The sequence below is a fragment of the Schistocerca americana genome, chromosome 1 (genome assembly GCF_021461395.2).
Source record: "Schistocerca americana isolate TAMUIC-IGC-003095 chromosome 1, iqSchAmer2.1, whole genome shotgun sequence".
NCBI lineage: Eukaryota > Metazoa > Arthropoda > Insecta > Orthoptera > Acrididae > Schistocerca > Schistocerca americana.
In genome coordinates this window covers 306,048,090-306,061,606 of record NC_060119.1, presented here as the reverse complement: position 1 = coordinate 306,061,606, position 13,517 = coordinate 306,048,090, and the positions used below count along the sequence as shown (strand labels likewise).

General features: G+C 39.1%; 1 protein-coding gene across 1 annotated transcript in view; it reads right to left on the bottom strand.

The window, feature by feature from the left end:
- The window catches only part of LOC124595915 (BRISC complex subunit FAM175B-like), a 136,848-nt gene that overhangs the window by 41,708 nt on the left and 81,623 nt on the right, over nt 1-13,517 (bottom strand). The window contains exon 5 of the mRNA XM_047134828.1: nt 2,532-2,651. Coding sequence (XP_046990784.1) covers nt 2,532-2,651 — 120 coding nt within the window. The remainder of the gene's footprint in view (nt 1-2,531; nt 2,652-13,517) is intronic.

Here is a 13,517-nt window from a genome sequence, read left to right as displayed (position 1 = left end):
ACCTACTCCAGTCCTGTAACCCGGAAGGTGTACACGATCAAAGGCAGAGCCACGTGTGAAAGCACCCACGTGATTTACCAACTGACCTGCCTACACTGTGACGCATTCTATGTGGGAATGACCAGCAACAAACTGTCCATTCGCATGAATGGACACAGGCAGACAGTGTTTGTTGGTAATGAGGATCACCCTGTGGCTAAACATGCCTTGGTGCACGGCCAGCACATCTTGGCACAGTGTTACACCGTCCGGGTTATCTGGATACTTCCCACCAACACCAACCTATCCGAACTCCGGAGATGGGAACTTGCCCTTCAGTATATCCTCTCTTCACGTCATCTGCCAGGCCTCAATCTCCGCTAATTTCAAGTTGCCGCCACTCATACCTCACCTGTCTTTCAACAACTTCTTTGCCTCTACACTTCTGCCTCGACTGACATCTCTGCCCAAACTCTTTGTCTTTAAATATGTCTGCTTGTGTCTGTATGTGTGGATGGATATGTGCGTGTGTGCGAGTGTATACCTGTCCTTTTTTCCCCCTAAGGTAAGTCTTTCCGCTCCCGGGATTGGAATGACTCCTTACCCTCTCCTTTAAAACCCACTTCCTTTCGTCTTCCCCTCTCCTTCCCTCTTTCCTGATGAGGCAACAGTTTGTTGCGAAAGCTTGAATTTTGTGTGTATGTTTGTGTGTCTATCGACCTGCCAGCGCTTTTGTTCGGTAAGTCACCTCATCTTTGTTTTTTTTATATATATATATATATATATATATATATATATATATATATATATATATATATATATATATATATATATATATATATATATATATATATTTATTTATTTCATTTATGATATTCTGTTGCTGCAACAGCAAAGAAAGTGAGGCTGTTCACACTTCCCTGTGGAACACAATTCTAGTGTCTGAACTTAACTGAAATATTGCTCTTAATTTTATGTAATAAGCTTTTTCAGTCCTACAGGATGCTGCTTGTACATGGAAGACTCTTTAATGGATGTTTCTGCTAAGATCAGTGGACAGACAACTGAAGAATCACCCAATTTGAGAAAGTACACAAGATTGGTTCACCACTCATTCAGCAGTGTTTCCTAAGCAGCTACACTAGGTTTCTGTGGAAGCCCTGCCTTTGTTCAGTTATTAAGTGGGAAGATGGCTTGCCTAGACAAGTCAGGATGCAATCCATGACACAAGATTTGGCCAATTTACAAGGGAGAGACTGCAGTACTAAATACTATCACATCTTCGAGTTGACAAGGTGGAGTCGAGTTCCAAAACAGTTGCAATGTATTCATCCATTCAAATAAAGTTACTTTCCTACACAGCATCAATTTTGTGCTGCTTGTGGTAACTTTGAGCAGCTTCACATCTAATGGACTATTCCTGGAGGATAAGAAAACGGTCTTAGAGTAGAGCATTAAATGTTTTCCCCATTCAGCAATGAGAATAATGGACAAAAAGAGTAAAGTTGATGGAGCATAAGCCAGTGGCAATGCTCAAAAATGTCAATTGACCTTTGTTTAATATACAGATCTCCTCAGTGAAATTGCTCCACCCCTGAGGCACACATGTACAGCAATGCGTGTGTGTGTGTGTGTGTGTGTGTGTGTGTGTGTGTGTGTGTGTGTGTGTAAGACAAAAAGTTAATAGTTATCTTTTAGGACACATTAAGTATAATGTTGATTGCCTGCGAGTAGAGAGGGACAATTTTTGTGTGGCAAGTGTTTACAGCAAACGTAGTGCATCCACATTTAGACCTTTTCTTCTGAGACTTTACCTCACTGAAGAGGCTGAAGACTCAGTAAATGAGCATATGGAGTGAGTCTCTTTAAGATAAATACGAAGGATTGTCTAATAGATTTCAAGTTGAGTTCTGAATTTTCTCAAACCTTTCTTTCTTTTCTTTTTTTTTTTTTTGGGGGGGGGGGGATTCATTATTGAAGCACTTTATTCAATTTTCAATATTTTCTTAGGAACTGTGTTTCAGGATAGTTGAAGAGGCATAACTGACCTGATTGCGCCAACTAAAAAGCTGTAATGAACTTCTGAATTTCACCAACTGAATGTGAGAACATACCTTCACGCACACAGTGTTTAATATTTTTGTTGTTATATAATCAATATTTTTCACTTTAATTGCTAAAATTTTTAAGTGTTCTATTTTGAAAAATGCATGGAAAACTTCATCCTATAGATGCTTATGCTATGTGAAGGGCAAAAAACTCTTCCATTTTGCTGATAAACAGTAACGACATTATTGATTTTATGTTGCTAACTAGGTGATGTGTGGGATTGAGAAAAGTAAAGCAATGAACATCTGGAAGTTTCTTTTGAATAATACATTGTTTTCCTACACATGGTTCTATGGATTGCTACACTAGTTTCTTCATTTCTATAGTGCTAAGTATCATTACATTGCGTTATAAAGAAATAAGTCACTCATATGAAACAGCATTCTGTATAAAAATACTAGCACTGAATCAGTGGACCATTTAGATAATTAAATACTTCATACTCAACAGTCCTGATGAGCTTTCCAAATGATTCGGATAAACCAGCAGTCACAGGAACAGTAGTATATTCTGAATGAGTTTCACCCAAGTTGAGTACCTGTACAGGTAATGCCTCATAATTTCTGCAATGAGAAAGAAATAAAATTTGTAGTGTAACTCAACATGTCTTCTGTATGGATCAAATCGAAACTAAATTAAATAGAGAGACAATTAACTGGCAGCACTCACAAGTACGGACAAAAATTTGTGTTACAGCAAACAGCTTTAGGATGCAGTAGGTCCAACAGTCAAAAATCAATGAAATGAAGGAAAGAATGTTAGGAAATACAATTATTCATAAACAAAATAGACAAGACACTCTATGCCTTTGCTCTGGGAATATTGAGGAGAGAATGAGAAAGAAATAACAGAGTCTGCCCCCCCCCCCCCCTCTCTCTCTCTCCCTCCCTCCCTCTACTTGTTGATGAATATCTTAACGAAAAATGTTAATTGTAATTATATAACAACAAATGCCAGATAATGCATATGAACTAGAGTAAGAGCCTGATCATTATAAATTCCATGTAGTAATACTACTATTTCCAAAATACAGTGGACCCCCCCCCCCCCCCCTTAAAAAAAGTGGGATAATGTAAAATGTGGGAAATAATGTTTTAAGCATTAAAAGTTACATATAGGATATCCACTTGCATTTTCGTACTTTATGTGAGATATGTACGCAGTAGGCATCAAAATATTTGTCAATGACTTTTTTGTATCTAATAATATGTATCATCTAATAAAAACTGTTGATATAACTGGAAATGGTAACTGTATGGGAAGTAGAAACGTTTGACTTGATTCAATATATCACAATCGATGTTCTTGGAAAGTCTGCAACTGTCATTGCATACATAAATGATGAAATATTGCACCAGTTATGTATTTTTCATGCTTCTTGTTCTACTCTTTCGAGAATTTATTCATGTTAGCAAGTTCAAATATTTTCATAAGTATTTTGTGTAGTGTTTGCATACATGTTGTTCTGTGAGAGCTGTGTTGTAATTGTCTTTTTCAGGTTATCAGGTACTGTGCCTCCTGGATTATGTAGGAAATGGAGTCCTGCATGACCGAGTAAGCGAGCACAAAATACGAGGTGGGGCGAGCACACCCTAACTGGATAGGCTGCCCGCACTAGTTCTACTGACCGAGCATAGAAGCCGCGACCAAATACGTAGCACGTAACTGCAAACATATTACACATATCATTATCCGTGTGACATTGCAGCCAGTACGGGCTTCTCATTTGTGGTGTGTCTCTCTATGGAATCATGCAGCATGAGGAACCAGTGCAGTGAGACGTAAGATTGAAACCAATGTTTACACATTGAAGAAACGGGAAGGTCTAAAAAGCCAAGTATGGAGTACATTTCTGTTGGATGTAGACGAAAACAGTGCGTCTACTGCGTACGTATCGTGCCTAAACTGCTCCACATTATTGTGTTTCAAGTCGGGAACCACTCATTTAAAGAAACACAGTTGCAAGAAACCTCACAAAGATACACCTCCTTCAGGGATACCGGCAGTAATAAAACATCCAACCAGGGTGCCAATGTGATAAAGGCTTTGGAAAATCACTAAAGGATTCCTTGTGCTGCTCACTGTATAAACACAGCACTTAGCCACATTTTCGATGAAGATAACTTCTTGTTAAATCATGCCCCGAACATCGCATCAACAATAAATACTGCAAAATGCATCGTAAGGTACATTAAGAAAAGTGGCCTCTGCTCGTCTTTGAAATCATCGTTGAAACAAGAGGTCTGCACACTCTGGAACAGCTTGTACACTATGCTGGAATCCTTACACACTCAGTATAACAAAGTTTCTGCTTTGCTGACGGCGCTTACAGATTGAAAAATTGCATAATTTCTGAGACCATTTAAAGAGGCCACAGATGAATTAGAAGGCGAAAAAGAACCGACAGTCCAGTTATTTCTTCTTTGGTTTCACAAACTGCAACAAATTTGCAGTGTCTATGACATTGTGTGTCAGGTGAGTAATTACTGCAGTTAAAAGCACTGTTTCATTGTGATATGTGATAGATTTATAATTATCTACTGTAATTGATGTGTACTAACAGATATGTATTTTTCAACAGGAGGTAGAAAGGATTAAAAATTGAGCCTTGACTTTCATTTGTCAGAAGATTATGATCACTTCCAGAGATAAAATTGCTTCGTTTCTTTGGCCGTATTTCTGTGATCTTAATATGCTTGAAATAAATGAAAAGCATGAAATTCTTAGCAATGTGCAACAAATGTGTGCTACTTACGCAGGTACAACATGCAATCATTAACATAATCGTTTTTGCACAGTTGGTGGATAGTGTATTACAGAGCAATGGGAATGCTATAATTTGTATAATATTTCATTAACGTAAAACCTCTCATTTTCACAGGGACGTTTCGATGATTTCCACATCAGTTCTGTATTACTTGTCTCTTTTGTTTATTGTCATACATCCTTCAAGTACTTTGTCATCACCACCCAGAAAGAGAGATCGTTTCAAGGAATGGAGGAACAACAGATCATCTGCAGCAGATGAAGTAGATCTCTACATTTTAATGCACCTCGAAGATGAGGATGACATCTTAAGGGGTGGAGCAGACATGAAACATATCTGCCAGGCCTGGCTGTAGTTGCAAGACGTATTTTACGTATCCCAGCAATAAGCGCACTTAGTGAAAGATGCTTTAGTAAAGCCGGCATGTTACTAACAAATCGCCACAGCCAATAAAATCCGGAACGCTTTAGTGATTTACTGCTGATCATCAATAACTATAATTTTGTTTCTGTTGCAAACAAGTGAAAAGTATGACATGTTACTTTTGTAAATGTTTAATGTTCTTTATATGCTTTCTTTATGAAGATTGTTGTCTTCTAGATTACAGGGAAAGCACTTATTTAATGTTTCTTGTTAATGAAAGGAAAAATAAATCTTCTGTTTGGAAATGAGACTCGTCTTCTATCTGCGATTGTACTGAAATATCGTTTTACTTTCCAATTTAGCTGTGTCACGTACCCGTTCTAGGAAACGTTACTTTTGTATTAAAAGAGAGAAAGAGACAGAGATAAATACATTGTGTGTGTTGTATATGTGTGTGTGTGTGTGTGTGTGTGTGTGTGTATGTGTGTGAGAGAGAGAGAGAGAGAGAGAGAGAGAGAGAGAGAGAGAGAGAGAGAGAGAGGGGGGCCTTGGATTTGTACAGTACAGTGCAGCGAGCTGGGGCGGAGCGAAGTGAGACGTCAGCAGTGACCGGTCATGCTCAGTTATCCGCGTGTCCGGAATCCGGACATCAGACATGGGGTGAGTACGTGACCGAGCCGAGTCGAACGGGGCCGGACACAAGTGGCTCGGTCCCCGCGTCAACAGGCGAGCCGTGACCGGTCAAACACAGAGCATTGCAGCACTCTAGTAGGAAACCACGCACATCCAAACTATCACTCACAAAAAACAGTCACGTAAATATTTCCACTTGACAACAAGAATAAATACTCTGAACAACCATTGCTAAGCATGAAAAAATATGCAATTGGTGCTGTGTTTAAATGAAAAACATTTGCCACAAAATGAGCAAATTTGTCAAACAGTGCTATAAGTGGCTAAACAACAAGACACACTAAATGTGTTTCAAATAAAACAAATTAAGATGATAACATCCATCACAAAATCGTGCATGCACAGTTTGAAAATCATTGCAATTGGTCGTGATACCTTCATTCGAACAAAACTACTTACTCCCACCAGCCACCATGCTGAATAGCACTTGGCAGAGGCAGGAGATGAAGTAGAAAATGTTCAGACTTAACCCATGTATCAGTTCTGATCAACTGAGTAGAGAGCCCTGGTGTCAAGAAAGTTAACACTAGAACCGTCAGAGCGATCAAAATGACCGCAACAGGTTTTCAAAATGTTATTTTGACTGCAGTTTCTGTCTTATTGCAATGAGCTTCAGTGACTTTTCCATATTAAAAAGAATCACCCGTAGTAGATATATTTATTTTTTGAGAAATGGTTAGGACACTGTTAACAAGTATACCTAGAACCGCGAGAGCAGTCATTTTGCCTGCTGTATTGATTATTGTAATAGAATGTCTTACAACATGTCCTCCTCTTCTGGAGGAGATTAAATCTGTTAACAGTCAGTCTCTCAACAGCAATAATAAGCACAATAATGAAACTCTTAATTTACTTATGTCCACTGTTTGTCTCTGCATCTCCAGTCATATTGTAATTCGTTGGCTTGTAGTAACATAGTAATCGTGGCTTGCAGACCTCTGCTGGTTACCAATTTAGAATTGTTCGCTCTCTTACACGATATTGAGTGCATGGCGTCTGTTTACTGATGAATCAATACTGAAAGACATAAAACACTGTATGAAAAATGAGGCAAAACGTGTTCTAGGAAATTAATTGTGGAGTCTAAGTTTGGAAAAACAAGAGGCTTTCGAGAAATTCTAAGATTTTTGCAGTTCGACATTTGAAGACAGATAAATTTTTCTTTAGTATTAAAAGTGTGGGACAAATTCACTGAAAATAGCCATCTGACCTATATCCCAGTTGAAAATCTGACTGCTGATAAACAGCTCTTTTCAAACAAAACAAGGTGTCCATTTTTACAGTATATGCCTAACAAACCACACAAATTTGGTAAAAAAGTTTTACTTCTTGTCGACACTGACTCAAAGTTTCTGTGCAATGGGTTCCCTTATTCAGGAAAAGATGACCACCGATCACATGACCAGACACTTTCCTGAAAGTGCAGAAATGAAGCTGATGGAGCTGTTTCAGAAGAAGAGGCGAAACATGACTACGGACAACTTTTTTTTTTATAACAGTGAAACTGGGTGAAAAGTTGAGAACTAATGGTAAGAGCATTGTTGGAACAATTAGACAATCAAGAAGAGAATACCCTAAGGCAGTGAAGTTTATAAAGGCTAATCTTTATGACAGATCTTTTCAAATATTCCAGTGGCACTCTTACTGTATCTCAAGGCAAAAGAAACAAGGATGTGCTTTTATATAGCACTTTGCATTGAGAAGTTGAACTTCAAACTGGCCTGGAAAGAACTCTGGAAACGATAGATTTCTACAACAATACAAAATAAGGTGTTGATGTGGTGGATCAAATGACAAGAAAATACACTGTTCGAGCTGGTACTCATAGCTAGCTAGTTCATGTATTTTATAATATTCTTGACTTGGCAGCTACCAATTTAGGAATCATTCTCAAGAAAGTAACAGTGATGAAGATCATTCATCAAAATTATATTCTGAAGCTAGCAGAAGAGCATCGTATGGGGTACATGGACTCGAAAAGTAACTTGGTGGAAACAGAAGCTGAATCTGGAAACTCTACAGAAGGAAATAAAATGAGGAGACAATGTCAAATGAAGAAGTGTAGAGATAAGACAAGTTATACCTTCAAAGTGCAAATGGCAAGTGTGTGGCTCTTTTTCGAAGGACATAACTAAGGATGTGGTATGTAGTTCCTGCTACTAAAGATATTTAAATCACATCAGTGAGTGCAAAGACACTGAAGAAAAAGTCACGCAATATTTTACAAATATGTTGTGGTATGTGGATTTGGCAAACAGATTTCATGGCTATAAGTGCACTGCATAAAATATTACAGTAATTAATTTTATAATAATGAGTACACAATAAATACACCAGCTTTAAAGAAGAATTTGACCTAAAAACTGTGTTTGTTAATTAGATAACATGTTTCTAAAAACTCATTCTTGTTCGTAATAAATGGGAAAAATGTTAAATTTGAGAAAAATTATATAATTAGTCTTATTTTAGTTTTATAAACCTAAAATACATATTTGAAATGATGATAATGAAAACAAAAATAATAATTTTCATATAGCGGTCAAAATGATCGCATCAGCAGTTCTAGGTATACAATACATTCCGGCGGTTCTAGTGTTAACCATGTACCATTTGTAACCACTACTTCATGGCCATCGCCACGCCATTGTAATTTAATGTCAATTATGTCAGATCTTGTCCCGAGAACATTTTTTCATAAAGCATAAATCACAGGAAGGTATTAAATATGTTAATGAAAAATTGGGTGTGTATTAACACTGTTAACAAAGAAATTTGAAAGGGACATTAAAAAACATCGTAAACAAGGGGAAATCGTTAATTCTGGTAAAGTAAAAGTGGGGTTATAATTTCTCATTCCTTTAACACTTTTTTATGTTCTACTGTACAAAGAAGCCCTTCTTTTCACACACTATTGTTTCTGTGATAGTTGGTATTTGCCCTTACATTTGCCACTTCATAAGTAGAGCAAAACATTCCTGTTAAATGTAGAAAACTGTACTTTGCAGCCGGCCGTGGTGGTCTAGCGGTTCTAGGCGCTCAGTCCGGAGCCGCGCGACTGCTACGGTCGTAGGTTCGAATCCTGCCTCGGGCATGGATGTGTGTGATGTCCTTAGGTTAGTTAGGTTTACGTAGTTCTAAGTTCTCGGGGACTGATGACCGTAGATGTTAAGTCCCATAGTGCTCAGAGCCATTTGAACCATTTTGTACTTTGCATTACTTTCATAGAAGTTAATATCCCACAAAACAGTTTAAATAAGCATTGCACACAATTAATATGCTATATTCCACAATGAATGAAACAACAGCTGTAAAAATATTTCATGTATAGTTATGTTAGTGATACATTTTATTCATGTTACAGACAAAATGGTAACAGACTTAGAAAACTGAGCTACAATTGTTGTAATGACAAATGCAAGGTACTTCCTGTAAACTAGGATAAGATACTGATGATAACTAAAGTTATTCCAACTGTTACTTTGTACACACACACACACACACACACACACACACACACACACACACACACACACACACACACAAACTAACTATGGGCAAGATGAAAGAGCGAGATGGAATGGAACACAAACAGATCAATAACAAGATATACAAAGCAGAAACTTAGATGTGTTGGGAGAATTTTAGGAAGGTACGGAGAATCTGTTAGAGAAATCACAAACAGGGCACTAATCCGACATATTCTGGAATACTGATCCAGTGTTTGGAGCTTTTATATTGAGCAGACGTGACAGCATATAATTAAATACCTCCGAGATATGCTGTTAGGAGCATAACATGATGGTAAGGCTCACTAGATAGTTTAACAGACACACTCAAGAAAGTTAAATGGAAGTCTTTTGAAGAAAGGCGGCATTTTTCTCATGGAACTAAGAGAAAAAGTATTTCATGTAGAGCCTGCAGCCATCCTGCTGTCTTCATTATAAATCTCAAATATGGACCATGAGAATAAGATATGAGAGGTTAGGGATACCTGTACCCACACATTTTTCACTCCTCCTATTGATTAGTGGAACAGGATTAAGTAACGAGAACAATGATACAAAATCACTCTTCATCGTGGACTGCCAAATGACTTCCAGAATATCTATGTAGGTGCAGAATTAAAATAGGACTCTTGAACATGAGTCAAGAATCTTAATCACTGTGTTGCTTCACACAGTTGAAAACTGTATAACATAAAAATGTAAATGGGCCAGATAAGCTGTGAATGGTGTACTTCTAGTACTGTACAGAGTTACGTATAAATACACTCCTGGAAATTGAAATAAGAACACCGTGAATTCATTGTCCCAGGAAGGGGAAACTTTATTGACACATTCCTGGGGTCAGATACATCACATGATCACACTGACAGAACCACAGGCACATAGACACAGGCAACAGAGCATGCACAATGTCGGCACTAGTACAGTGTATATCCACCTTTCGCAGCAATGCAGGCTGCTATTCTCCCATGGAGACGATCGTAGAGATGCTGGATGTAGTCCTGTGGAACGGCTTGCCATGCCATTTCCACCTGGCGCCTCAGTTGGACCAGCGTTCGTGCTGGACGTGCAGGCCGCGCGAGACGACGCTTCATCCAGTCCCAAACATGCTCAATGGGGGACAGATCCGGAGATCTTGCTGGCCAGGGTAGTTGACTTACACCTTCTAGAGCACGTTGGGTGGCACGGGATACATGCGGACGTGCATTGTCCTGCTGGAACAGCAAGTTCCCTTGCCGGTCTAGGAATGGTAGAACGATGGGTTCGATGACGGTTTGGATGTACCGTGCACTATTCAGTGTCCCCTCGACGATCACCAGTGGTGTACGGCCAGTGTAGGAGATCGCTCCCCACACCATGATGCCGGGTGTTGGCCCTGTGTGCCTCGGTCGTATGCAGTCCTGATTGTGGCGCTCACCTGCACGGCGCCAAACACGCATACGACCATCATTGGCACCAAGGCAGAAGCGACTCTCATCGCTGAAGACGACACGTCTCCATTCGTCCCTCCATTCACGCCTGTCGCGACACCACTGGAGGCGGGCTGCACGATGTTGGGGCGTGAGCGGAAGACGGCCTAACGGTGTGCGGGACCGTAGCCCAGCTTCATGGAGACGGTTGCGAATGGTCCTCGCCGATACCCCAGGAGCAACAGTGTCCCTAATTTGCTGGGAAGTGGCGGTGCGGTCGCCTACGGCACTGCGTAAGATCCTACGGTCTTGGCGTGCATCCGTGCGTCGCTGCGGTCCGGTCCCAGGTCGATGGGCACGTGCACCTTCCGCCGACCACTGGCGACAACATCGATGTACTGTGGAGACCTCACGCCCCACGTGTTGCGCAATTCGGTGGTACGTCCATCCGGCCTCCCGCATGCCCACTATACGCCCTCGCTCAAAGTCCGTCAACTGCACATACAGTTCACGTCCACGCTGTCGCGGCATGCTACCAGTGTTAAAGACTGCGATGGAGCTCCGTATGCCACGGCAAACTGGCTGACACTGACGGCGGCGGTGCACAAATGCTGCGCAGCTAGCGCCATTCGACGGCCAACACCGCGGTTCCTGGTGTGTCCGCTGTGCCGTGCGTGTGATCATTGCTTGTACAGCCCTCTCGCAGTGTCCGGAGCAAGTATGGTGGGTCTGACACACAGGTGTCAATGTGTTCTTTTTTCCATTTCCAGGAGTGTATAACATGAAGACATATGTACACGTATACAGTTCACTGTGTAAAAATTGTTGTTGATGTTTATGTGAAAAGATACTGTATTTCACATTTACATTTTCTTTTAAACTTGCAACTTGTTCCACAATTGTTCTGCCTGTTGACGTGACTGGTTAGCGGATGTTTCAAGCATCGCAGACTGGACCAAGTTATCCCATCATGTCTTACGAATGCTCAACAGGGAATAAATAAGGCGGTGTGAAAGCCGGTCCAATTGAAAAACTCTCAGCTGAGCACATTGGACAATATGAGAAACGGGTACACTGACCAATACCTGCTGGAAATACGCACTTCCATAACATTTTAGGACTTAGAATGAGTTGGATGATGATCTGGTCACTAGATGTGTTTGGTGACTGTAAGATATGGCTCCGGACATCAGGGTGTCTCTAGCTGATCTTTTATGTCATTTCTTGATGCACTCCTTTGCAAATGGGGTGAATGGTGATGAGGTGTCAAAGGCACCCTTGCAACCCATACCTGTTGAAGCAATCCAGGGTTAAACTGTATGCTGCTACCATCTGGAATGATGACAATGAGTATGTAAACATTTTAAGGCCATCAGCACCATCTCCTGTACAAAGCTTAAATTTCAAGTCTCAGCTTACGACTTCTCCAAGAGGACCATCTAGCCACTCGTAGTTTTAAATCCTCCAAATTTGGTTTTACATTGTTTCCCTAACCTCTGTTCAGTTTGACAACAAAATCATGGTATGTTTCCTTCTTTATTAATCTTTAAATGAATTAGAACTCTATCTGCAGTGATAATGTCAATAAGTAATTAAACATCAACCTGCATTCTTTTTATCAATAACTCTTGAGACTAGCTCTATCACTGCTTATTGAAAAGCAATTGAATATGGAACTCCCACATAGAATGACTCTCCAGTTATTTCTATAAAGTATCACTGAAAATTTGCAGTTGTTCGATGAAAATAAAAAAAGAAATCCTACTGATTGTTTACGAACTATCAAAACCAGCAATTTGTTTAGATTTACTAAAGAGGCACAACACTCAAATAGCTGTTCATAAATATGTAGGACAAAGGATTTAAATCTTATTGTTGTTTATATAGATTGAGATTGTTGTTTACATAGATTGAGATTTAAAATGATGTTTTAATAAATATAGCTTATCCACAAATATTCATGGTACTTTCATTAAGTTAAAATATGAAAAGAGCTTGCAATGTGCCCCAAGTGGAGTGGCAAGAAGACTTTATTTCACATGTTACTTCTTAATTTAAAAAAAAATAAAAAAAAAAAGATGAAGGTTTGTAATTGTACTCTTAAGTATCTATAGTTTTATTCGGCAGTTAACCGTGCCACAAATTCAAAATAATACTGTATGGTTATTTTGATGCTTACGCCTATAGACATTTAAGAAATTTAGTTTCTATGATAAAATTGGCAAGTTATTAGCAGTGAGAAAATATTTCAAAACAATTTTAAGAGACTGAAAACTAGTCCATTCAAAATGAGTTATATTTAAATAAATTTCCGTGACCACTCATTTAATTTGTGAAAATTTCATTATTTGAAAACACTATCTGGTATTTTAATATTTTTTCCTATTATTCATTCCATATTCTCTCAAAACATTCAAAATATATGTAGGAATATATAATGGTGTACATTATCCTATGTTTTGCACACATCCTTCAAAAATTCTAAGTTGATTTAATTTTTATCATCTGTTTCATGTGTCATTAAAGGAAGATGTTTATCATATTGTTATAAAGACAACAACTTCCTACTTCTTTTTGACGATTCAAGTGTAAATAATAACCTCTTCGTCCTGAGGCAGCATGCAGTCTCTTTGAGGAAAAAAAATCTTTTACAGATACCAAATGAATTGTCAACTTATTTCTACAGGCAAA